The sequence below is a fragment of the Parasteatoda tepidariorum genome, chromosome 6 (genome assembly GCF_043381705.1).
Source record: "Parasteatoda tepidariorum isolate YZ-2023 chromosome 6, CAS_Ptep_4.0, whole genome shotgun sequence".
Classification (NCBI taxonomy): Eukaryota; Metazoa; Arthropoda; class Arachnida; order Araneae; family Theridiidae; genus Parasteatoda; species Parasteatoda tepidariorum.
The window spans coordinates 65,584,912-65,612,843 of record NC_092209.1 but is presented as its reverse complement, the minus strand read 5'-3'; the positions used below and the strand labels follow the sequence as shown (position 1 = coordinate 65,612,843).

The 27,932-nt window shown below is 28.4% G+C and overlaps 1 protein-coding gene across 1 annotated transcript in view; it reads left to right on the top strand.

Annotated features, from left to right (window-relative positions):
* LOC107446587 (piezo-type mechanosensitive ion channel component 2) overlaps positions 1-27,921 on the top strand; it is a gene marked incomplete at its 5' end in the record, with an annotated part of 85,950 nt that extends 58,029 nt beyond the window's left edge. The window contains 18 exon segments of the mRNA XM_043049668.2: positions 2,474-2,617; positions 2,727-2,889; positions 5,541-5,698; positions 5,812-5,888; positions 7,816-7,881; positions 7,978-8,236; positions 10,640-10,819; positions 12,242-12,343; positions 12,755-12,881; positions 13,598-13,649; positions 14,790-14,937; positions 15,518-15,562; positions 16,561-16,727; positions 17,474-17,638; positions 21,361-22,202; positions 23,808-24,063; positions 24,317-24,619; positions 27,610-27,921. Of these exon segments, the coding sequence (XP_042905602.1) occupies positions 2,474-2,617; positions 2,727-2,889; positions 5,541-5,698; positions 5,812-5,888; positions 7,816-7,881; positions 7,978-8,236; positions 10,640-10,819; positions 12,242-12,343; positions 12,755-12,881; positions 13,598-13,649; positions 14,790-14,937; positions 15,518-15,562; positions 16,561-16,727; positions 17,474-17,638; positions 21,361-22,202; positions 23,808-24,063; positions 24,317-24,617 (3,252 nt within the window).
* Between the last annotated feature and the right edge of the window lie 11 nt (positions 27,922-27,932).

The following is a 27,932-nucleotide window of genomic DNA, read 5'->3' as shown; positions in this document are numbered from 1 at the left end:
CCTTTATATAACTTTTTTCAACAGGCTTATTTCTTAAATGCTTAACTTGTGCGTATAGAGTACCAAATATAAGAAAAAAGAAATAAAAAATAAGAAATAATTAAAACAATTAAGTGGGAATTGACCTTTTTATTTAAATAAAGTTAATCCCTGTCTTCAAAATAGTTTTATTGCTATGTTATCAACTTTACTTACATTTAAAAAAATTTCATTGCTTAATATGTAACCAATAAAGATGCCTATATTGATTTATTATCTTTCTAAATAGTAATTTAATATTTAGATTGTTATTGAAATACTTTTGATTTGATTACTTAGTGAGTAGAACAAGTTGGATTTATCTTATGTCTTATGAATTATAAGTTGAACTAGTTTAATTAATATTAATTTATAGGGATGATCAAATTAAATCCATGCAAAGAAATCCCATTATAATTTTTGTTTATTATTAATATTTTACATGCATTATTTTAGTAAGCAATCAGAAAAAAGTAACTTACATTTAACTTAAAACATGTGTTCTTAGATATTTTCTTCATATTATAATTATAAAAAAAAAGAAACCTATGTTATTTTTTTAATGTTATGTTATTCACTATAAATCTATGTTATTTTTATAATTTTTATTTATTTCACTATTAATATTTTACGTGCATTATTTTAGAAAACAATGAGAAAAAAGTAACTTACATTTAAATTAAAATAAGTGCTTCCTTAGATATTTTCTTCATATTATAATTATATAAAAAAAGAAACCTATGTAATTTTTTTTATTTTTGTGATAATTTATATTTAATTCATTAATATATTTTAAACTACTACTTACTGGTTGTTTTATTTATATCAAAAAAAGGAACAACTGCTTTTACAGTTTGACAACCAGAATGCAGTTAAATTACCTATATTTATGCTGACTATTTACTCTTGTGGTTTGAGATTAACTGTGAAAGGTTTCCATTTGTTCATGTTTAAAGTCAGGGGTCTGTCTAGGTTTTTCTGAGAGGTACCTATTTTGTGAAAGTTTAGACATAATTTGTGAAAAATTAAAAATTATATTAAAAAATCAACACAAAAATGTGGTAAAAATATGGATGTATCGTTTCTTAAGGGATACAAAAATAAAATTTTAAGAAAAAGTATTTTGTGAATCTACCGTTTTTCCTAAAATTGAATTTGTGAAAGTACCGCTAAACGGTAGTAAATTCGGCCTGGACAGACCCCTGAAAGTAGTAAAAAGTTACTATCACGATTGCAACGCTGGAATATGTAATTGGTATATGTAGTGTAAACAGCACAATTTTAAAGCTATTTATTTATATTTACCTTTTTTTGTAGGCAGTGTTATTTACTTTTTTTTTATTGCTTAATTTCTTAAAAGAATTTTTTTCATGTAATTTTTTTATAAATTAATTGATTCTGCATTTACTTTTTAATTTATTTGTTCATTAATTAAAAATTAAAAGTTAATTTAAAGCAAAAGTAGTTTTTAATTTATTTTTTAATTAATTAAAAATAAAAACATTTTTGTATATTCTAAGAATAAATAAAATGTGCATCTTATGCCCCCACTATTTACTTAAAGCTTCATGGATAGTAGGAATATTTATAATTGCCACATTCAGTTTAGCTTAAATAGATTCTTATAGAACACCCATTTCTTAGCAAGACTCTTAGAAATGACTTTTTTTTCGGTTTGCATCGTACTAGGCAGCTGTGTCAAAAATAATTAGCAATTTTAAAAATCAATTGAAGAAAAAGAGATGGTGTTAGATTTAAATGATATGCTGCAGTCTGTCTAGGAAACCATTTTTTCTCTCTCATCAAGTTTTAAAATTATTTGACAAAACTCATCAACAGCTATTTATCACTACTGACATAGAATAGCTATAAAATATTGCTTTAAAAATAACCACCTTTGCAGCAAACAATGCAGTATTGTCTAAGGACAAAGTTCATAGATGCCTGTAAAAGAACATTGTTTTATAGTAGTTTATAGTAACTTTGAAACCTGGTAATAAATACTAAATTATCTGGATTTTTTAGTAAAGCACAGCAAACTGCACATTTTTTTCTCCTCTCCATTTTTATTAACTGTTTTTTCACATTGTCAGTCAGTTTTTGGATGCTTGGTAAGAAAGAGTAGTTCAGTTTTTGACTATTCCTAGAATATAAACTTTTTGTTTCGTTTAATTTCTTAAAATAAAAAGACATGAAAGACATAAAAGAAACTTTTTAATAAAAGGAAGAAAAAAAATGCAAATAATTTGAATTTCTATCATTAAAATTGTCTTTTTGTTTATTAATAAACATTATTTTATTGAACTTATCATTCTATACTTTTTACGATATATTTTTTCTGGCAGTCATAAGGTTTGCTTAGCATGCATTTTGCATATTTGCTTTAAATTATTGCAAACTGCTTTTATTGTTTTATTTTATTATGCTTGATTGCAATTTATATTATTTTTGAAAGCTTTTGAGCAAAACCATCCGAGGAAACATAAAATTAAGTGAGGAACCAAGGAAAGAATCCGGTGAACCAGATGATATTGAAGATTCAAGCCAGTTATCTGCTATCGTTAGCGCTGATCGAGACGCCTTGCCATCTTCATCTCAGGTATTAGTATAGTACAAAAAATAATGTATTTGTCGAGCAATGAAATTTTGATGTTATGCAAAGATTTTACGCACCTAAAAATATTCAATTCAAATATTTTTTTTTCTAGCAAAAATCTCCAGATCCATTAACCATTACAAGCAGTGGCCCAATGATGACTTTATCTATTCCTAGTGCTACAACTACTCCTACATCCTCTCCCAAAGAAGAAACAGTTGCTCCCTTAAGTCCTCAAGATGTTAAAATTATTGATGTAGAAGAAATTAAAGAAGGTAGTTGGTTCAAAAGTTACTGAATACAGTCTTTAAAGCTTAGTAAAATGTTTGCATTCGTTTTTGTTATTCGGTGCGGTAACGATTTTTGATTTAGTTTTAATTTAGCTTTGTCTTTTTTAAAAACTTTCGTTTTTATGACATGGAAATGAAAAGGATTACTATTATATTTTATTCTTTTTTCCTTAAGATGTTAAAATTCTTGATGCGCTAGAAATTAAAGAAGGTAGTTGGTACAAAAGTTATTGAATACAATGTTTAAAGCTTAGTAAAATTTTTGGATATTCGTTTTTGTTATTTGGTGCGGTAATGATTTTTGATTTAGTTTTAATCTAGTTTTGTCTTTTTTAAAAACCTTTTGTTTTTATGACAAAAATGAAAAGGATTACTATTGGATTTTATTCTTTACTTTTTCTTGAAAATATGTTAATTAGAAAATTGAGATATATATATATAGCTGTTAGTCAGTTTTTTATTTATCTTGAATATTTCTTATGGATATTATAGTTTCTGATTATAGTTTTTTCTCTTTACGCCATACCTATAATATACCTTAGTTATGATTGTTTTTCAATAATGACTGAATTTATTTATATAGGAAAAATATTTATTAATGATTTTTAAAAAAAAATGTTGCTATTTTGCCATTGTAGATTTGGTATTTCTTTGATCTTATGGCCAAATATTCGGTAATCAGCTATTCGGCCATATCACTATTCTTAACATCCTTAGTTTTAGCTAAATCTTAATTACAGAGATTCTTTTGTTTATATTTATTGCAAGGTATTTATAAATAACTTCACTGACAAATATCCTTCATGGGAGTTGAAGATAATGGAACAAAATTTTATTCAAAAGTATTATATGATATACATTTAAGAAGAATAGTGTAAAAAAGAATTATTCATCATGGTTACAGTTAATTTCAAAATATTCATATGACATCTTTTTTTGAAAATCAATATCTGATCCACAAGGTAAAAAACTAATATGCAAAAGTAATTTTAAAGTTTGATCTTATATACTTTTAAACTGTATGCAGGGTGCGTAGCATTTTTAAAGAGTGCTTGAAGGTGCTTATTTTCAATTTTCGTTTTTTAAAAGCCCTTAAAGGTGCTTTTTTAATTGGGTGTTTTTAAAAAGTGCTTAATTTTTTCTTTTTCAAAATGTGATTTTTCCTTACTATGTTGGATTTTGCTTCGAATTATGCAAAAAGACACAGTTTACATTGTGCTCAACGTTTTCATAATTAATTCAACCCCAATCTATTTCGGCGTATAGTCAGTCCGTAGCGTATGAAAATGCCATTCATTTTACATGATTCAAAATTTAATGTTTTTTGACAATTGTCAAAAACAATGCCAAAAGGTTCTTTTTTTGACATGATGGTTAAAACAAGATAAATCCGTCGATTGTCGAAAACTTTCCAATTCTGCCTAATTATGATATTTTTTAAAGTGCTTAAAAATATTTTTTCAGTTTTTGAATAGTGCTTAAAAGGTGCCTATATTTTGTTGAATAATTTGGTTATGCACCCTGTGTATGCTTATGAGAAATAACGAAATCAGGAATTCGTTTTTTTTTTATAAATATTTAAGCTTTTATTCTTAAATTTATGTTATCTACAATGATTATATTTTAATGAGATTTAAAATGTTATATTCTATGTTTGGTAATTATTCATCACTTTTTCTGTTGAAATATATATTTATTGTATCTATTAATTACCAAAAATTGCAATATCCTAGTTTTATCCACTGATGGTTCCATATGTGGAGATAGATGTGACCTAAATGATTGTGCATAGCCCAATGGTTGAGTTGTACCTCTTCACACTCTCGTTCCACAGGTCCCATTTTTGGCTGGTCACTCGAACTTCTAATCCTGCACCCTAAAGCTCATGGTCACAGTAGGCCTCAGCCTCCCGTGGGCAGTCGCGCCACCGAGTTTAATTTAAATGATTGTAAACGTAGGAAATCGCTCTTCATTTTCTACTTATTCATTGTAATTAGAAAAAAGTTCTATTTTTTATGTGTCAAAACATGCATTTTTATCTAGTAATAGAAAAGTAACCTTTCTTACCAAATTTTTTTCTAAACTGAGAATGGGAGAATCAGTCAACCACAGTTGTATAAAAAAGAGTGAACACTTGGAAGCTGTAAAATAAAAACTACCAGTGGAATTACAACCAATAAAAACTATCTATTATAAACTGCCTTAAGAATGTTACCCTTAGACAAATTTGAATTGGATGACCCTTGATTTATTATTGGTTAAGTGTACCATGATCCAAAAAAGTTTGGAATCTTGGTTAGAGAATTAGTAATAGCTTTTAGAGAATTAAATCATATTAAGTATTTCAAAATAAATTAATCTTCATTGAAGTANTATTTAGATAAATCCTCTTTCTATGCCATATCATAATAATTCATTACTGATGAATTTTATATAGTAATTGGTTATTCAATATTTTGTTTTAAAATAGTTCTATAATGACCAATTAAAAACTCTAAATAATTTCTTGATAGATTTATGTTTATGATTTTTTGATCCCTTACTGGGTCTAAACTAAATAAATGGAAAATGATGAAATGTTAATTTTAATTGGTTTAAATATATTGTCTAGTATTTTTATGACTATTTTGTTACAGAAACTTTTGTTGAGAAAGTGAAAAGATGGTATTCGTTCTTTTGTGAATTCATGAATAGTCTTCTGATTAGTACTACCGCTAAATTGAACGCTGTTTCCAAGGATTATCGATTCATAGCAAGGCAACTCTCTAAAGAAAAGAAACTGCTGAAAGAAAGGGTAAAAATATTATCAAATTTAAGATTTTATGAATGTTTTGGCTTTACATTTTAATGAATTTGTAATCACTATTTTACTATTCAAAGGTTGCGTGGTATTTTTCTTTTTTACAGTTTATTCATAATGGCTCATTTGATATGGATGAAGCAGAAAACGAAATGAAGGCTAAGGAAGTGAATAATATTCCTGGGTAGGAAAATATTGATTTAAAATAGTTTATATTTTTTTCATTTAAATTATATATTTTATAGTATCTGTGAAATCAATACCATTTAAAGTAAGTTTTCAACCCAAAAAAGATGTTTTTGAAATCTGATTTTAATTGGAAGGAAATTTATTGTTTTAATTAATTTTTATGTAAACATATTCTTGATTGAGGTATTAGGTTTTTACGTATGAAATGTTGGGTTTTTTATTGTAATATTAAATAAGCATAAATTAAAAAAAAAAAAAATTTATCAAAGTAAAACCTATCACAATCTACTCATTTTTGCCAACATGTTACTAGTTTTTGGATACCACTTTCAGAAAAATTTGGTTTTCTGGTTTCAACAAAAGATTGAAAGTCATTTTGATTTTCTCTAGATGGGTGAATTTTTTATCATATCCAGTCAATGTGTTGAGCCTGGTATTTTAATTCAGCCAACTTAGATCAATTAAACATGAGGTCATCCGTTAGCATGAAGCAAAATGTTTTCAGTTGCCCCTTGCCGGTGGCTGCATTTGATGTAATTTCTGTATCATAACTTTAAGTTATGCACGGTACATCTTTGCTGTTATTGTTTTGCCAGCATTTAAAAATTTCTAATGAATTATTCCGACCATAAACCACCAAAAAGCAATCACTACAGGGTGTAGCAGTGCTTTTAATGTTTTTGAACTTTCATCTGCATCTGACCATTGCGTTAGCGATGCCTATTGTCATAAAGAATCCATTTTTCATCACAGGTGATAATTCTGTTCAAAAATGGTTCTCTTTTATTTCTTGGAAGCAAAGAACTGCAAAACTACTTTTTTTTATTTTGCTTTTTATTCAGTTACTCGAATTTTTAATTAGAATTCTATTACTGGATTAAGAATTTCAATTGCTTCAAAAACATATTAATCGCAAGGAAGAGTCGGACATGTTTCAATCACTCAAAAATTGGTGCTTATTTTCTAGACTTGTCAGAGGTGAATGAGACAAAATAAAAAGTGTTTGAAATATAAAACGTGAAGTTGTCAATAAAAATGGTAAAATAAAGGTAAGAAAAAAAACTGGGAAAACCACAGTAACTGAGAGAGAAAAAAAAGGTGAACATTTGAACAAAAAAGAATATCAGTAGCTGAGAGGGGCACACACTATGAAGAGATGTTAGGAATTATGTCATTAATAAGAGAATCAACATTCATATGAATAAATTCCAGAACATCAAGATGAGCTGAATTGACTGGAGTGGAAATAATTTTGGCATTGAATTTATGTCCAAGATTCCAAAAATGCAATGTGTAGCAATTGAGAATTTCTCGTTTCATTCTTCTTTTAGTATCAGTTTACTTCAATTTGTAGTTAAAAAAAAATTAATTTTTATTACCATGATCTATGAGTTAGATTTGCAATTTAATCAAAACCAATTCTAAACTAAACAATTATATTATGATATGCATTTTTACATTAAATTTTATTAGTAATTGCATGATTTGTTTTTTTATTCCATTTTGGAACTCATATTTAACATAGAGTTTATCATTAAGTAACATGGTTTTAAAATCAATTCATGTCAATTTATTTTACAAATCAACTGTTAATTATTTCTTAAATCCTTTCAGTAGCTCCTATCTAAAACATCTTTTCCCATATTTCACATAAAAATTTTTTTTCATGTTATTTATTCAATGGAAAGTAGTGCATAGCAGAGAATTTTCAGTATAATTTTTTCAGGGGCTGAAAATTAAAGTGTTTGGTAACTGATACTTTTTAATCATAAAAATGTTTCATAGAGCATGTGAAACTTTATAATTGATTAAGATGAAGCTAAATAATAGTTTTGAAACTATATTTATTTTCTAACTAATAGAAATATGCATTGTATTTCCCCCCTTTTGACAAAAATCTTCCTTTTTTCATTGATATTTAGATCCTCAAAAGACTTGAAGCAAGTTGCTGTGGTTATGAAGAAGACAAATTTAGACTTTTTAGACAGGTAATGAGTGATATCATTGAACAATTTAGTTTATAGTTTAATAAGTAATCCTTTTTCTTACGTTTCTATTAACTTTTATTTATTTTCTGATTTTAGTTGCGAATTTACATCATCACAAGATGTCCTGGAGACAGGTGCTAAAAAGCATTCGATCTTTGTGCGATTTCTTGTTGCATTTTACTTTGCTGCAATATCTCGATCTGAGCTTTTGTGTTATATGGTCATCATCCTTAATCAAATGAAATCTGCTAGCATCCTCTCTTTGCCTTTACCCTTGTTTGCATTCCTCTGGGGGACACTCTCAGTACCAAGGCCAACAAAAGCATTTTGGATTACTGTCATTACCTATACTGAGGTTTGAAATGATTTTTTTTAAAATTCAAATAAATTATTTTCTTTTTTTAATATTCCATCTTATGATTTTTAACCCATTGATACAAATGAGACGCCTGTGTCTTTTTTATATATTTTTCATAACCTGCAATTACAAACAAAATTTTTGTAAAAATATTTTTTAATTTTAAAAAACAGTCTAGTAGTTTCTAAGAAAATCTGCTGTATTATCGGAATTGTATTTGCACTAAAATATAAAATCCATAACAGGGGTCTGCTTAGAAGAAATTTGGGTCCGTCAACGCAGTGTTTCCCAACCTTTTTATCACCGTGGGCCTGTCGACGTTTCATAATTTTACTGCGGCCCGCTAGGGCGGAGAACGTTGATTGTTTATATTTTAGATTATTTTGATTATTAATTTTAATTTATTAATTTTAATTTAATTGTATTTAAACATGCCTTCAAAATAAAATACAGTTACACCAAAAAATAAATATAAAGTTTTTTAACATTTTAACTTACTAGAACGTTAAATCAATGAGAATCCTGAGCTTGTTTCTTTGCAATCAGACGGTTCCCTCCGGGGGTAATCGGAGACAATGACACCTGAAGTGTGTTGCTTATGTCCAGGAATTCAAACTAAGAATTTAACTAATCAAACTGTGAACTGGGAATTTAAATTCAGTTTCAATGAAATGGGAGGCTCAGTACCATTTGATCCACGGACCAGTACCGGTCCGCGTTAACTGCATTAACGGACCCTTCACAATATATCTTTTCATAAAAACGGACCCTTCACAAAGTATTTTAACATATAAACGGACCCTTCACAAAATAATTTATCTTTTAATCGTACCCTTCACAAATTTGTTTATCTTCATCATTGTTTTGTTAATCGAATAAACCCTTCCCAGGGGGGGAGGGGAGAAAGACAGATGTAAACGAACTAAGTTTTGTTTTGGCAGACGCTGCTTCCTTTATTCACCCGAAATGAATATTCTGAGTTCAGCTGTATAGGCTAAATACCAAATATTTGCATGTTGCATCTCTAATTCAGTAGCAGCAATTGCTGTTTATTTTTGAAAATTCAATTTCTTTTAATTATAATTTTACAGTGTTGAGCATAATCCTGTGTCTATTTATAATTTAAAAACTCCTTGAAAAAGTTTTTTGCAATAACCTGACCCTATTGCACAAATACACAAGAGCAGGACCCTGGTTGAAAGAATGTGACTTTATATTTATTTTATATGCACAAATTACGAGTAATTTTTTCACAATTTTACAAAAACAGGACCTTTTACAAATTGTCTGAACAGACCACTGTAAAAAGAAAGTAGTTTTAAAAGTTTTGGTGATTGGTGTTTGAGAGATTTTATCTTTAATGCAGAAAAAGACACCAGTATTTCATAACCATAAATTATTAAAATGTTAAATATAATATTTTTATTTTATTTTAATCTTAATTAATACAAAATAATAAAAACATGCGAAAACAAAACGTTTTATTAAAATTCTGCTTCAAAGGGTTAAGTTTTAGACCAAATTATAGAAAAAAATAAGTGAAACAAGGTTCCCTTTGTGTTGGGAAAACCCAGAATTACTGGGAAGTTTTTTGATTTTGAGCGAAAATTTTTAGAGCACATTTCAGGGAAAGAAGACGGACAAAAATGTAGATTAAGTTTTCTAAAAGTGAAAATTAAGCGTAATTCTTACGCATAATTATATAGTGAAGGCTATGTGTCTGATATGATTCTGTCAATAAACTATATAAATTTTAAAACTTTTCAGATTGTTATACGTAATATTACTCATATTTATTATTTATATACTTATGTATTATTAAATCTAATTGCTGAACCTTTTGTGTAATGAAATTTTAATTATTAAAAAACTGATATTTAAAACTAGTTTTATTAAAAAACTAAGTTTTAGTGTTTATCAATTATGAAATGTTGCTGGGTCTAGTAAAAATATGATTTGAAATATTGTAATAATTGTCTTTTAAGGGATTTTCTGAATCAGTGAATTGTATTTCTACTATTCAGAATCTTGAAAAAATTTTCTTTTACCCTTTGAACTCTGAGGAAATGTTTTTAGAAATAAAATCCTTATTATATTTTACTCTCATTATATATTAAAAAATGGTTAATAATTAATTGAAATTGCAAAAAATTTACAATCAAGCATTTGTAGGATTAATAAAAAATTATCTATATTCACATTTAATTATGAATTTTAACTTGAGTTTATAAGGCTTTTTTTATGTGACGTTTCCATAATTTTATTTACTTCAAATTGCTTTGGAAGCTTTATTATACATAAATAATCATGCATACAATAAAAAAAATTAATTATAACTAAAGAAAATATATATCAAAGGTAAATATCAGTCATTTATGTATGAAATTTAATTTATTTTAGGCTGTGGTTGTTTTGAAATATTTATTCCAATTCTACTTTTTTAATTGGAATTATCAAACACCTCCTCCTAATAACCCATTTTACCCAACCGTTATTCTTGGCATCAGAAAAGATGATAATTATGCTGTCTTTGATCTAGCTGTCTTATTGGTTGTATTTTTTCATCGGTTTATGCTGAAAGTAAGTGTTGTCATTCTTATATATTTTATAATATTTATCAGAGTACATCTTTTGTTTCATACATAATTTTACATATTTTAATAAGTATTTTTATTAAATTATGGTTGATTCAATTATGGAACATTTTATTTTATGCTTAATACTGGGTATCTGCACTTCTAAAAAGTCATGGAAAGTCTTGGATTCTGCGCTAGATCAAAATTTGTCATGAAAAGTTATGATTTTTAGTGATAAATACTCAAAATTCATGGAAACTCCTAATTCATCTTGGATTTTTAGCTATTGGAGCCCTTCATAATGTCGCATCTCAATTTTTATTCTCATGCAGAGCCTGATCTAAAAATGTGGGGGGCCTAGGTCAGACTTCATATATATATATATTGTAATTTGATAGTGTATGGATTGATGTTGATACTTATTTTCTTTAAATTAAATTAACATTATCTAAATTAACCTTAAAAGGCATTATTAAATATATTTAAATCCATTTTCTAATTTGTATGTTAGTTACTGCGAAGCATGTTTTTTTTTAAGTTTGTTTAATTTGTTTAGTCCTTTTTTTATTGCTTTGGTTTAAACTGATTTATTAAAAAAGTGTGCAAAGCAGTGCTCAGAAAAAGGAACAAAATATTTTTTTTTAAAAAGAAAGAAGGTTTTAATCGCTTAGAGGGAGAGATGCTCTTTCGACTTTATTTTGTTATAATGTATTTACATGTGTAAGTCATGGAAAGTGTTTGATAGAAGTCATGGAAATAATGGAAAGTCATGGATTTAAAATATCTAGACCTAGCTAATACTCTGTTAATATTTGGTCTTAAAAAAAATTTGATACAGAAAAATGTAATGTTTTTTGTGTCAAAATTGTCAGACGTTTTGCTACTGCTTTCTGAGGAGTTATTAATGGCAATAGAAGAATGACTTCATAAAATAAACCTTGAAATGTAAGACTGCATTTTATAGAATTTTATTTTGTTATATGAATCATTTTACATTATCCTTAAATTTTCCTGTTAAATTTGGCAGCAATATCAGTCTGAAACAGATCAGTCATGAATTACTTAATTTGAATTTTCAGATCCAAATACTTAAAAGCACAAAAAGTATATACTTACATATTTATTATTTACAATAAATAAATTTTCTAGAGCATTGGAACAATGTTATCAAAACCAAATTAAAGAAATAATGTAAAAAGTTATTGAAGAGGTTACTTAGCTGCAATTAGCTAAGCTGAAATTACTTAATGAATTTAAAAAAAAAATACTTAGCTAAAATTCTCAATGTTTAAATCTGCAAAATTTACTGTGGTTAATGAAGAGCTGCAGTTAAAAGAATTGTGTTTATAGTTTTTTAGTATTTATTTTAGTTTTGTAATTATTATTGGGATTTTAACATAGATACTTAAGATATCTTATGTTTTAGAGTCTAGGTCTATGGAAAGATACAGAAAAAAGTTTAATAATTCCTAATGTTGATTCTGAACCGGAAACTATTGCATTGAATGGAAAAGATGGAATTACTAAAGTAAGCATATTGAAATCATTTGTGTGCATGTAATTTTTGATTATTAAAAAAATTTTAATGTACTTATTTGTCTTCTACATAAAATTTAGCTTCAACATAATATTAGTTGAGTATTAGACATAATTATTGAATAAATATTCATGTATTGATAACAAAATAAGAAATAGTTTTGTCTACAATTAGTTAGATATTCAGAACATTCTAAAATATCTATAAGATTTTTTTTTTCAGTACGTAACATAAACCTTTCATTCAGGGGCTCTTATCTATAACTATTTTCTATGCCTTTAAAATATTTGCTTTGGGTGTAAGAAATTGACTATTAAAAAATTATTCTAATAGATTTTCTTTAACCTCACCGGTTAACTCTACTTATTTAATTGATAATTTTTCTTTGTATTTATTTTATAGAAATTGCCCAGCATTCCCGAAATTAAAAAGGCTGCATCTGAGGTAGATCATGGAGAAAAACACATTGATGAAACTGGTGATACTGCCGTATTAGTTGAGAGTCCAGATGAGTGTTCTGACGATGAAGGTATGATTATTTAATGTATTTTTATAGTTCCCTTTCATTGTAAGAATCTAATTATTCTGTTTAGTTTGCCGTTATAATATTTTAAAATTTGTATCAACTGTTATAAATATTTACTTTAGATGATTTATGTTTCTGTGTTAGAAAATATATCCTTATTTATCTGAAAAATAATAAAAGTTTAATATTTGGAAATAATGAATTTATGCCTAGGTATTTAAGCCTTTTTTCTTCCTTTAAATATTTTTCAATCAAAATCAAAGTCTATTTTTATGGTGAAATGTTTACATATACAGAGTGTTTAGTAATCACTCACTTCTCCCCTTAATATATATTTTTAGAATCGGCATCTAAAGTGAAGTACATACCTAGAATCACATAGTAATATTTAAGCTAAACTAAACTCAGTAGCGCAACAGTCCATGGTGGGCCAAGTCAGTCCATTCCCTTTATATAAATTGATTGCTTCCTCATTATATTTTTAATAAATATATGATAAATTTAAATTTCTATATTGCCAATATGGTTTTTAAAAAAATTAAATTTAGTTTTTTAAAATAATTCTTAGGTTTAGGATAATTTATTTCCAACTGATTAAATGCTATTTTCCTTAATAGTTGAATTAGTACTTTTAATATTAATTAAAATTCTCCATGTACTTCCATTTTCATATTATATGATATATCTTGGTATTTTGTTTGATGTATTTACTTTTGTAGGAAGTGAGATTTCAGCTTATGAAGAACTACCTCGAGTTGATATTTCAAAAATGTAAGCTTCTTTTATAAAATATACTTAATTATTTATGCTTGTTACTTTTTTAGTTTAATTTTATGTTAGAATTGCACACTCCGTGTTTCAATTGCTTTCTTAGAAAAATTTAAAATCTCTTTATTAGGTAGTTAGTGTTTAATTATAAAATTGTTTTTGATACTTTTATGACTCAATTTTAAAAATTTTAACTAAAAAACTATTGGTTTTTGTGTATATGGTCTTTCTGCAATGTTGCTTTAAAGTTAGATTCACATTATTCAAATAAAAAAAATGTAAAGTTTGTTGCACATTTCATAGTTTTACATATCTAAATGCATCAGATCTTTTTTTGCTAGTTGTTTTCACATGAAATTTTTATAATATTTAAAAATAGTTTAAAAATGATTTTAATATTAACTTCTTTTGCTAAGAAGATAGTGATATTTATTTTTAGATTACAATCTTGATGTTAATACCAATACATAAGGAATGCAGCTATACACAAATCAGAAAATGATTATGCCTTTATATTGCATGTATTGTTAAATACATTTAAAAAACATTTAATGAAATACGGAATGTAAAAAAAAGTTTGGAAAGGGAAAATATCTCGAGTCATATACATTTGTCAAAAAAGTGAAAATAGACGATTCAATATTTTTTTAAAAAGAAAGCTATCTAATGAAATCAATTCGATCTTCCAGCCCACCTTCTTGGATGGGATGGGGCAACTTAGAAATATTAAATAAAAATAAAATTTTAGAGAAAAAATTTTGAAAATTTCTGTAGAAAATAAAAACAAAATTTTTTACTTCCTGAAGGAAAATTCTTTCTTCAAGAACTCTGTAACGTTCTGCAACAATGTTGCCTTGACTCCTTCTCCAGCACGTGGGGGTGGAAGATCAATTTGGATCTCATTGTTGAATATTTTAAAAAAAATATAGAATGCGTTTGTTTACACTTTTTCAACCAATGTTTATTTCTCAAGGTTTTAACCATGTCTACTTTTTTTACATCTTCCATAGTTTGAAATGATATATTTTGTTGAACATAGGTTTAAAAATTTTCATTCTTTTATTACTTTCACAATTTTTTAAAATTGATTTTTTTTAATTCTAAAATATTATACTGACTTATCTGAGAAATTTTGTTTTTCAGTGTGGGGTCTGTTGTGGATCCTATTAAAATGTTTTTCTACCACCTCCTTTATCCTGAATATAGAGTGACAGTTGATGTCTATGCTTATATGTTCTTCTGTGATTTCATTAACTTTTTCATAGTCGTTTTTGGCTACTGGGCTTTTGGAGTAAGATTGTGATTTATATTTTAAATTATGTTTTTTTAATTGATATTTTTTGATGAAATTAAATATTTATTATTATTTCATGAATGAATCTTGAAATAGTTTAGGCCAATTTAATTATTAAAGTGTAATTTTTATGGTGTGAATGGCCTACCAAAAATATGCTAATCAATTGAAGTGTACTTTGGCAATTTTCAAAAAATCATTTATTAATAAGGCTGAACAACAGCAGTTATTTTTAAATTTTGAAAAATATTTATTTAATGCTAATGTTTGTTCACTAAAGTAATTTATTCATAAAGCAAGTATTTGTTTATTTGTTATTATTTGTTAATTAATTTATTTGTAAATGAAGGAATATATGTTAATTCAGTTGCAATGTAGTTTAGGAAGAAAAAAAAAATTAATGGCTTGGATTATCTTTATCATCAACATATATATATATATTAAATTTTTCATTGAAAAGTTGTTTAAATTCATGCATCCCTATTAATCAAAGCAATTTTTTTAATGAACTGTAAATAAATATCTGCCTATTAAGTTGGATCATATTTTTATTAAATTCTTTAAATTTGACTTGCAGACAGAGGGTTCAGAAAATGTGACTTCCTATTTTGAAGAAAATAAGGTAATAAATATATGTTTATTTATTCTTAATATAGCTATTTAATAAATTTAAAATGCAATTATTGAATAATAAAAACAAAATTTGAACCTATATTTTTTTCTATTGGTTTCAGTTTGTATCAGGTCTTAAAAACTTTCTCAGGTCTTAAGTTATGTTTTATAAGGCTAAATAACTGCATCTGCTTTATCTATGTTTGCCTTACCAATGAGTTTATCATTGTTTTAAATTTAAAAAAATTAATAATCTTTCAGATTTTAAGTGGTAATGATTTAGTTAAGATATATGTTAGTTTTCTTTAATCTTTTAGGAGGTATAGTGAATCTCTAAATATAATTTTTCTATCATTTTAAAACAAATATAATGTAGTGAAATATTTTTAAAAAAAATCAATTACTCAGTCATTTAAATTTTAAACTTTTGTACAAACTTGTGCGAAATATGAGAAAAAACATTTTGTTTTAAATTAAAATAACCAAATTAAGGTATGAGAGATGCTAGATTAAACACTTAGGGAGTTAAAATTAACTATGAATCATTTTAAAACTTATACAGCATTTTTATGCTATTAGTTTAGCACTAGTTCTGAATAGAGGAGGAGCTGCTTTTTACTTTAAAATATTGGTAAAATTATTGATGCTATTAAAGCCTGTTCCGTTAGATTTTTATCAAACATTTTGCTGAGCAATTACTTACGTAAATGTTTTATTATATTTTTAGGGTTAACAGTTAAATTAAAAGTATATTTTATTTTCTAAAAATGGATTAGACAACACAATGAAATGCATTATCTTTTAAATTATTGCATATTACACATTAATATTTTTGTTTTTAATTCCATTATGCACTCTTATAATTCATTGTATACTATTTCATTATTTTATATTACTAATAATTGGAATAAGCTGTTATGTTAAACTGTTAAAAGCTTTTTGATTGTGAATTATTCTTCTAAACAACATATGTTTAACAAAATGTGATATAGTGTATTTTTATTATAGGTTCCAATACCTTTCCTAATCATGCTAATTGCTCAATTTGCTACCATTGTCACAGACAGAGCTTTGTATTTAAGGAAATATATTTTAGGAAAGTTAATATTTCAAGTCATTCTAATTTTTGTAGTTCATCTGTGGATGTTTTTTATTCTTCCTGCAATCACATCACGGTAAGTTCTTAAAATGGTTTTACAAACAATTTGTCGCCAATAATAATTTAAAAATTTTAAAACTTAGCGCTCATTTTCTCTATCCATTTATAAGCATCATTCTAATCACATAATCTCTGCAGAGTAACTTTTCAAGTTTTAAAACTAATGATTTATGACATTTCGAAATTAGAAATAACAAGTCAAATTATTTAGGTATTAGCTTAGTAATTATTAGTGAAAATAATAATTATCTTATGAAGAAATGTTAGTAGCATTTGTATTAAAATGTAAGTTAGTATTGCATTTAATTTTAAGATTTTGATTTTAAAAATATTTTTTTTGCAGCAATTTGTTCCCTCCATATATATATATTTTTTTTAAGTAAAAAGTTAAGAAGTTTATTTCTTACTATCACAGTTAGTTGAATATGATCAGGCTACCCAAACAGATTTTAATAGTTTCTAAATTTTAATCCTCTTTTTTTTATTTGCAAACAATATAAGTTTATATATAAATGACATCAATTTGAATGATCAATGTAATTTAAATATCCAAAAAGTAGTTTTTAAAGTATTAACATAAAATAATACTATGTTGTGATATTTTGAAATAAATAATTAGTGAATAATTATTTAAAATTCAACTGTGGAATTTAGTTTTTTAAATGTAATACTAGTTTTTATTGTAAAATATGATTTATGTCTGCAATGAATCATGACAATTTATGTTGCCATTAATTTTTTAATTCTTATTTTTTATTTTAGAGATTTTGCAAATGCAGCTAACTTACCTCCAAAGATGTGGTATGTAATAAAATGCATTTATTTCCTGCTGTCAGCTTATCAAATAAGGTCTGGCTATCCAACTAGAATATTAGGAAATGTCTTTTGCAAGAAATACAATTATGCCAATCTCATCCTCTTCAAAGGGTAATTATTATTAAATTTAATGAACTCAATTACATTTTAGTTATTTTAACAGTACTCTCAGTTACATTTGAAAAATCTTAGCTATTTGCCAAATCTACAGAACAGAACCAGATGAAATAAATATTAACAAAATAAATTCGCTCCCCCTCAGTAAATGTTCTGTATACAATTATCAGCTGTGGAAACTTAAAATAATTATTATCTAGAAATTTTAGAATATCAAGGGAAAAAAAAGAAATAAAAAGCTCTATTTTGTGGTTTAGTACATTAATATATTGAATTAATAAAAAAATATATTTCTGATGAAAAAATCATATTAAAGATTTAATTATCATTAAAAAAATACTTTTTTGGGGTACTTTAATATATCTAAAACTTTAATGTGCTTCAAAATGCTTAATTTTTTTCTGTTTTTCTTAGATACACGCATCAAATGTGCTCTTAAAATTGTACAATTCCCTAGTGGGGCAGTTCACACAAAAGGCAGCTCACATAAACGGATATTATATTATTAAAATTTGTTATATGTGTTCGACTCATATTTTTTCCCCATAACATCTAACTTCCTCTAGCAGTCTGCAGAATAAAGGGGCATGGTTGTAACGAAGTGTGCCATGCCATATGCAATTAGATACAGTTTTTTTAATCTTTTTATAACCGTCGTTGAACAGCCGACCCAATTTTTGGGTTTACGACTACTAATGTTCAACTCCATAGCCTTGTAATTTTGAACCCAATTCAGAAGACAAGGGAACTCCTGGATCAAGTATTAGGAGATACAGTAGGGAACCGATTATCCGGAACGATCGGGACCATCGCTGTTCCGGATAACTGATTTTTCCGGTTTTATGGATCGCTACAAAAAACCGTTTTTTTTATTGTTAAACCCAACTAAAAAAATTAATAAATTGGAAATCTTAAAAAGAAGAAAAAACGATGAAGTAATACACTAATGATTATTTCCAAAACGATGGTACGGTAAACATCTTTCAAAAAAGAAAGAAAAATTCTAAAATCTTCTGAGGAAAAAAAAATTTTTTTTTTCAAAAATGGCGGCAAAATTTATCGAATTTCGTTCCGGTTTTTTAGTTTTCCGGTTTTCTGATTTCCGGATAACGGGTTTTGTACTGTATTTGCCTTCATGGAGGACTTTCTAACAGTTGGGCTGAAAAGTTCGTAGGCTAACATAGAAAAAAAATTTTTTTTGATAAAATTTCATTTTATTATTTTATATAGTTTCCTTCAAGGGCGATACTACGATTATAGTGGTCGTATAATTTTTGGATATCATTTTTATTGTACGATTTGTCTTTAGCCTCAAAATAGGCCTTAGTTTCTGTGATTACTTCTTCATCGGCGCTAAATTGCTTTCCAGCGACCATTCTCTTGAGGTCTGAGAACAGGAAAAAGTCGTTGGGGACCAGATCAGGGGAATACGGTGGATGCAGAAGCAATTCAAAAACCAATTCATATAATTTTGCCATCGTTTTCATTAACTTGTTGCACGGTGCATTGTCTTGATGAAACAGCACTTTCTTCTTCTTCAAATGGGGCCGTTTTTCTGCGATTTCGCAGTTCAAGCGCTCCAATAACGCTATGTAATAGTCTCTGTTGATGGTTTTTCCCTTTTTAAGATAGTCAATGAATGTTATACCATGAGCTTCCTAAAATACTGATGCCATAACTTTGCCAACTGACTGTTGCGTCTTTCCGCGCTTTGGAGTTGGTTCACTCGTCTGACGGTCGATTGGACAGTGGTGCGAAATTATGGAGCCGTGTTTCACCCATTGTCACATATCGATGCATAAATTTGGGTTTATTACGATTAAACAGCTTCAAACACAGCTCAGAATCATCAATATGTTGTTGTTTTTAGTCAATTGTGAGCTCGTGCGGCACCCCCTTCGCCTAGAGCTTTCGCATACCCAAATATTCATTCACGATATGTCCAACACGTTCCTTTGATATCTTTAGAGTCTCAGATATTTTGATAAACTTCACTTTATGGTAATCTAAAATAATTTTATGGACTTTTTTGATGTTTTCGTCGGCAACTTCCTCTTGGGGCGTCCACTGTGTGCATCGTCGTCGGTGCTCATTTCGCCTCGTTTAAACTTAGCAAACCACTTCTCAATGGTTGATTTTCCTAGTACAGGGTCCGAATAATGTTTCTCAAGACAAGCCCTGGCTTCAAGAGTATTTTTTTTTTTTTTTTTGCTGAGAAGCAATACTTTATGAACACACGAAATTCCTTTTTATCCATTGTTTTTAAACTATCAAAAGTGTCTTCACTAAAAATACTATATCTCACAATCTAATAGTTTGACAGCTGTCAAATTTATACACGCATGTTTCGAAGGTTAGAACTAACTAAAAATTATATGTATTTAATAATAGTAACCCCATCTATGTGTCAGCCTACGAACTTTTCAGCCCAACTGTTAATGGAACTAACCCTCATTTGCGTTACATGGAAAGGAAGAACACGAGAACCTCCCACGGTAAGCCTGACGGTAAGGGGACTCTAACCCATGATCTGTCAACCACTGAGGATATTTCACGTCAGTGCAAGCCGGATGCGGAATTCATATCGACCAGCCATCGCCGGATCGAATCCGGTTCACCTCATTGGAAGACAAATGCTCTATCCCCTGAGCCATCATGGCTCTAGATACAGTTGTTGTAATTAGAAAGTCAATAGTCTCTTCCAAGTTCTTTCCAAAAGGAAACAAATAGTTTTGGTTATTCGTTTCGTCACCAAAGGAGGCATGATCATGAAAAAGAATGTTCCTTGATCCCTGGTTAGGATCAAATGAGAGATCTTTGTCTTTGAATCTGGATGCTCTTATACCATGGAAAAGGTTGTACATCCTTGTCCAGGGAATATTAGGAAGCTTTATTTAGTTGCTGCTGCAATCTAAAAGAGTGAGAATCAGAAAAGGGAAAATACTTCGCATTTTTTATGAAACACTTAGAGATAGAGGCTGTGATGGCATTGGTAAATGTAGCTATGATAAAATATGGTTATATTCAAATCGTGTAAAAAATTTGCTTTACAATCAATAATGCTCATTCATTAAAGTATTTTACCTTGTTATAAAAAATATATAGTGATAACACATTGATTTTTTTTTTGTATTTATCAGGAGTGGAAAAAAATTGAACATTTCTTGTAGTACTTTTGAATTGTAATAACTCATGTAATTACTTCTGAAGGCAGTGTAGTATGAGATAAATACAAAGTAGTTATAAATTTTTGAACTCTTAGGCACTATTTAAATGTTTTTATAGCCATGGTATCATGTCATCTACTACCTTTTTATTTTTATCCCTTTGACTATTATGCTAACTGAAGACATTCATTTAAAACTTTCCTTTATGAACCCAGATTCCTCGTCTAATTATATCGAGAAAAGCCAGTTCACTGTGTTCAAAAGCATCCTTGTTCTACACTAATCTGCTTTTAGATACTAAACAAACTGTCTATTTTTTTGAAGCTTTTATTTTTCTCCATTTAAAGAAGGGCATCAGAAAATACTTGACGTCTATCATATATTTCTTCGTAATTTTATAGCTTATTAGGACTTGCTCTTGATTGTCACTTAATTTTAATAAATTTTTATCTTTTTTTCATAACTTTATAATCTTTTTTTTGTAATATGTTTTTTTTGTGTTTTTTTTTCCCTGTGTTTGTTATTAATTTTTTTAAAAAACTTTCACAGGTATATGATTATACCATTTTTGTATGAACTGAGAAGTTTGATGGATTGGATATGGACAGATACAAGCATGAATATCAGCAACTGGCTGAAGATGGAAGATGTTTACTCCAGTATATTTGTGTTAAAATGCACAAGACGAGCTGAAGCAGACTACCCAACCCCGAGGGGGGCAAAACGGACTGCCCTCATTAAATATGGAGTTGGCTGTTCACTGTTATTTTTCATTATACTCATAATCTGGTTCCCACTGTTACTGTTTGCTTTGGGGAACACAGTCGGACGCACCAACCTGCCAATAAGCGGCACATTTGAACTGTCTATAACCGGTTACGAACCCTTATTTAGAACCACAGCTCTGAAAGGGGAACAGATCAAACCCTTCAATGATCGCCAGTGGAAGGAACTTGAAGGTGCTGTTGCCGAACTAGCTGATCCCTCCACAACAAGTTTCTTAACTGGTTATAGTAGAGAGGATACTGTAGTTGTGGAACTTAGTAATAACTCCACCTCAATCTGGACCATCAGCCCTCCGAGTCAAAATGCTTTGGTGGAAGAGCTGCAGAAAGTGAATTCCACTGTGAAAATGACTCTTTCGTGGTCTTTTATGAGGAAGAAAGAGAATCATGGGACAGATCCCGAAGTAAAAGATCAGAAAGAACTTGTTTTGACTGATCCTCAAAAGAAAAATCTCGCTGCAGCACTCAGTGTCAATGCAGGCAATGCCACAACTATTCCTGGCTCCATTCCTAAGGCTGTCACTATAACTGAGTTCTTCCCGAACTTTGTGAAAATTCCAAGCTCGGGAAGTGCTATAGTGGTTGATAAGTTTTATAAAAAGAAAAGTAAGTTATGTTTTGTAAATTCATATGAATTCTTGTTGAGTTTTGGTTTTAGTGCATTCTTACTGATTATTCAGGCATCAAAATTTTTTGGATTGAAAGTGTTTTAATATCATATGGTTTTAAATTTACAATTAATCGTCTAGTCCTTTTTCTTTGATAATTAATATTTTTTTTCTCAAAAATCTTATTTGAGTGGAAATCAAATTCCATAAATATTATTCCTTTAACTGCTAGTACATTAGTATAAATATTTCAGACCATTTAAAATTATACATTAAGTTATATCCTTTGCCAAACATTTAAGTTTTAACTATTCTTTACCATTGCAGTCAGTTTTTTTTTGCGATAAATTGTAAAATGGGGATTTTTCGATCAGTTGTGTCTGTTCATTAATTCTCTTTAATAGAATTTCCAGAAACAAGTCAGAAGAGTCCTTCACCATATATTTCTTGTAATGATCTTGTTTTAAAAGAGCTTCATTTACAGGAAAATATCTCACAGTTAATTCAATGTTAAAGAGATTTTAATCCATGATCAATCCACTGTTGAGAATATTTAATATTAGCACTGTGGTCAGTACAAGCTAAGATCAGTATGCGAATTCACCCGTTGTCACAAGTGTTAGAAACTGATTCCCCTGATTAAGTACACTGTTTCTCTTGAGCCATCCTGACTCTCTTACTTATAAATAATAATTTTAGGTTCAAGTGTGAAAAAAAAAATCTTTATATTACAGGTTCAAATTTTTTTTTCTTGACAAACTACAGCCCAGAATAGGATTTTTCCATCAAAGTTTATTTGATACATGTGTTGCTTTCAATTTGTCACGTCTAATGTTTTTAAATCTTTCTCCACATCATCAAGAAATCTGAGTGGAAGTTTTCCCAGTTTTAATGTGTTGATGTTGATTACGGTTAACAGCTTTATGTTGCTGTAACCCTCTAATCTAAATAAGGACCCACAGTGGACTGATCGTTCAGGCACGGTTCCCGGCAGATTACCGAAAGTGTGCGGGTGACGGTCTACTTGGATCAGTCTGTGTAGGGACTGAGGGTGTGCGGTATTGGTCATTGTTAAACTGTTCTACCTGAAAGTGCTTGACTTCGCGTATAGATCGTCGAGCTACCGAAGTGGGAGTACCATCCCCTCTGCAGAGCATCAAAATTTTGATGGCATGTCTTCTGATCATCCTCAGGGATGCTTTCCAGACCGTCGCCAATAGCCCATTGTGCAGCTCTAGTGTGGCATAAATGAACTACAACTAATCTAAATAAATGACCAAGATACCTTATTCAGTTTGACGTGATGACTATTACTCTGTCCGGTTGTTTATATTTATTATTATTATATTGATTATACAAGCTTATACAAATTCAAAATTTTGTAACCTCCAAAAGTCAGTCTGAACTTATATTCGACGATCAACATTGAGACTTAATAATATCTCCAAATAGATGAATTGTACTGTAAGTTCATAATAATTTGTTTTATTTATATTTTTCATGTCTTGCATTTATTTCTGAACTGAATCATTTCTATGAATCCAAATGCTCTATATGCATTTTTATTTTATATCCTTCTAATATTATGTTTTTCTCTTTATAGCTGATAAAAGCAAACGATTTTTTGGTCCCACAGAGTTTCGAGGTTTGAATTTATCCATGTGGACTGGTGATATGCTGAATACATCTGAGTCATTAAGCACTACCATCTCACATTACATAGAATGGTGGGAAGTTCGAGATGTCTGTGATATCCCTCCTTACTCAATAAGTGGAATTAATAACTGCGATTCATTGCGATTAGTTGCCTTTAGTGACAAAGCCTTCCCTACTGAATTATCCATTATTTCTGGATATGGGTATGATTGTTAATTTCTCATAATTGTTTTTGTTACTAGAATAAGTTGACATTATAAAGTTATTAATTTTAAAAGCAAGCTCATTAATAAAGATAATATTTCTGTATAATCTGTTTTCTTAACCTAATAACTTCAGAGAAAACTGAAAAATTTGTTAAAGTAGAAAGTAAACAGTTAATATTATTAAAGTAAAAGCTAATATTTGGTAGTTTCTACTTATTGTACATAATTACAATTTTCTTTATGTTTTCAGGATTGTGGGCCTCTACACCACTTTTGTTCTTGTTGTATCCCGTGTTGTGAGAGGATTTGTGGCAGGCACTTCCTCCAATATCATGTTTGATGACATGCCTTACGTTGACAGAGTGTTACAGCTTTGCATGAATATTTATCTGGTGCGAGAAAGTGGCGAATTCACTCTTGAGGAAGATCTGTTTGCCAAGCTGATATTCCTGTACAGGTCTCCTGAAATGCTTATAAAATGGACCAGGCCACCAGAGCTTGAGGTTGAAGCAGGCGATGAAATGCCGAGATTACCAGGATTAAGGCCTTGAAGGTAAAAATTAATGTAGTTTTACCTTTTCACTACAAATCCCAAATTCCACGGGCAATTTAGAGGTAGCAAAGCTTACGTGACCTGCAACCCAATCTATTCTCGTTCTTGATTTCATTTTGGCTCTTCTTTGACATTTATATGTTTAATTAAATCTGGGTTAAACAGATGGCATTAGTTGTCCATATAGAAGCATGTTTTGCAGCGTTTTGCTTATTCTTTTAAAAGCTAAAGATGTCTGGTAGGAAGCGTTTTGCGAATGATATAACTTACATTCCTGACAATATATCTGACACTAATAGCAGTTCTGACTCCGATTTAAAGTATATTAAAGATAGTTATAGCGAAACTGATTGTTCTGCAGAGAGTGATGAATCTGAAGTTCCATTTTCTGTTCAAAACCTTTTATCTTTGCCTATCATAAAATAAATCTTAATTTAACAAAGATTAATTTTCAAAATTTTGTATTTACCTTGATATTTTTAAATTTTCATACAATCTTTTTTAATGATCTTATTCCATATTGAAAAAGAAACTCTTTTGCAAAATTTTTGTATATTTTAATCTGGGATGTATCAGGTACCCGACCACACTTTATTTACCTAGTTATTAATCAAATCCAGTAAAAAAAATCTCATTGCTGGTATGGGTATCCAGACCTGGTTTTAGACGTCAAAACTCAGTTTTGAGTGGTCGAAATCTGCCTATATATCTGGTAACCCAAAGCCGGGTGACACTCATTTATGTTCGACGCAACCATATTCTGATTTAGAATAAGCATGTTTACTACTCGTTAGGTCAATAAATTCTATTTCCAACCAGTCTGGTTAAAGTTCTCTTATCATTAGATTAACTATGGGAGGTTTCGTAATTATTTTTACTGCGTAATGCAAATACATGTTAGTTTCACAGAAAATGTTTTAATGAAAGTAAATTTTCCCCCCTGTTTGTTGCTTAATCTAAGGGTTACTTAATCTTTTGGGGCTTCAAAATTATGTGGATACGGATATTGAATTATATCATTAAGGACAGCAAATCTGCTATATAAATCTTCTGTTCAACATTGGTTATGAGATATTTCTCACTAAGCATCAAAAACTTAAAAAGATTAAATTAAAGTAGCTCTCATTGTTTTTAAATGATATTAATTGTTAGATGATGATTAAAAATTAAATCCTGATAGTTAAAACATTTTTCATTTAATATACGGTCATTTTGTGAAAACTTTTGTAAAATATCCTTTGTTTAACTGAAAAAACATTAATAAGCGCTATTGAAAATTTAAGTTATATGCAAAATTTAACTATAAAGTCTACTTTTAGTAGATGTCTTCAGCTAAAAATAAAAGTTATAAGTTAATTATTTTATATCTAAACAGCAATTGCAAAATTCTTTTAGAATTTTTTTAAAAATTCAAAAATAGAAACATGTTTTTATTTATATAGGCCTAAGAATTATATCTTCTAAAATATTTTTTATGTGTACGATTTTTTTCTTGTCTTGTGTGAATGTTATAATACCTAGTCAAGTAACTAATAAAACTTTTGTTGTGTATCACTAATTGGCCGAGTAAAACATTCATTTTTTAACGAAATCTCGGACCTCATACATCTTTAGTTTTAATTTGTAAATATATGGGAGAAAAATTAGTAATAAAAAATTTGCAATTTTTGAACATATTTAAAAAAAAATTACTCATCAAGAGGATTAATGTATTTTGAAATTTTGGTTTTCTGAAAAAGAACAATTATTTGACTTTAGACCCTAAATATAAAGTATTCAATTAAAGTTATTAATTTTTTAGTCATATTACCAATGCTTTTCTTTACTTTCTTCAAAATAGACTATTACTTTTCATTTATTTATTTTTTTTTATCTTCGTTAACCAAATTACTTAAGAACTAACACATGGCTTACTTGCAACGAATTTGTTTTTTGTTTTATTTGGCTGCATATAAAAAAATATGCCTAATATAATCATTAAGAAAATAATTCTGCACCACTTTAATTTATTCAGGTAATCACATCATTATAGTAGTACTTTTCAAATAAAAAGTATTAAAAATCAATTTGTATCTAAGTGAATAAACCACAATTTTTATTATAATTTCAGAATTAGAATACACACTTTCAACTAACATATTTATTAATAAAAAAAAAAAAGTTTCTATACTTTCAGATTGCAGCATTTCACTTTCAATTTCAGCATGCTCTAAGAAACTTAATTAATATGATCTTTATGCTCCTTTTGTGATTATTCAGCCTGTAATTTCAAAGATAATATTTAATTAAAGACATTTAAGATGGTTTTTGATTAAGGTAATTTTTAATTTTGATAATTTATAGTATTTTTAAAAATATACTTCTGTTGTTACGAATGCTACTTGCTAATGCTAGAAAGCCTTACTGCGGTAACACCAAACGAATTTTAGGCAGAGGGGTGCTCTTCTTGTTTTTCAGTGGCGCCATCTATGGCCAAGAATACAACTTTATCCCACATATACTTCATAGCCCGTTTTAGAGGGCGGACTTATACACACACCCACATATCGTTATTCTGACCTGAACCTGAATACGATCAATCTTCGATTCAGTACCCCCAAAAGTATTGATTTGCCATGAGAACTTGGAAGACTTTGTGACCCCAACAGATTTAACGTGCACCAGTCAATATTTTATGCACATTTTATCTGTAGAATTCAAATGCCCTACCTTTCAGTCATGTGCCAAATGTTTTACCCGTCCCCTGAAAAAAAAATATATATAATTTTTATTTGTTAGTCTGTAAAGTTATAAAGAATGATTGTTTTATTTTCTAAATATGACATTTAATGAAGTAAAAAAATAGTTTGATTTTTTTGAAGTTATAATTTATCAATACAAATATGACGGTAGAAATATTTGTTTGGTCTTATTTGTATCCTTTTCTTTTTAAGTAAAACAATCAATTTTCAGTCATAAAAAGTAATAATGATATTTTTATATATTTTTAGATGAACCTTGAAGGTCTAGAATTGAATTAAACTCTATTTATCAAGAACAGTTTCCATTGTTGAATTGAAATTTCGGTTTCAAGTGATTGGAAATCTAGTCAAACGAAACCTATTCAAATCTGTGATCATCAAATGTTGAAGATATAGACGGAGAGAATAATTCTTTTCAAACTTTATATAAAACACATTCATCATCATTATCATCTGTATTATTTGAATTATATTTCACCCTTGAGCTATACTTTGAATAATTAAATCAACATCTATAATTTGTTCCAGGTAACTTAAATATTGCTGATATGTCATTCAGAAGTATGATATAA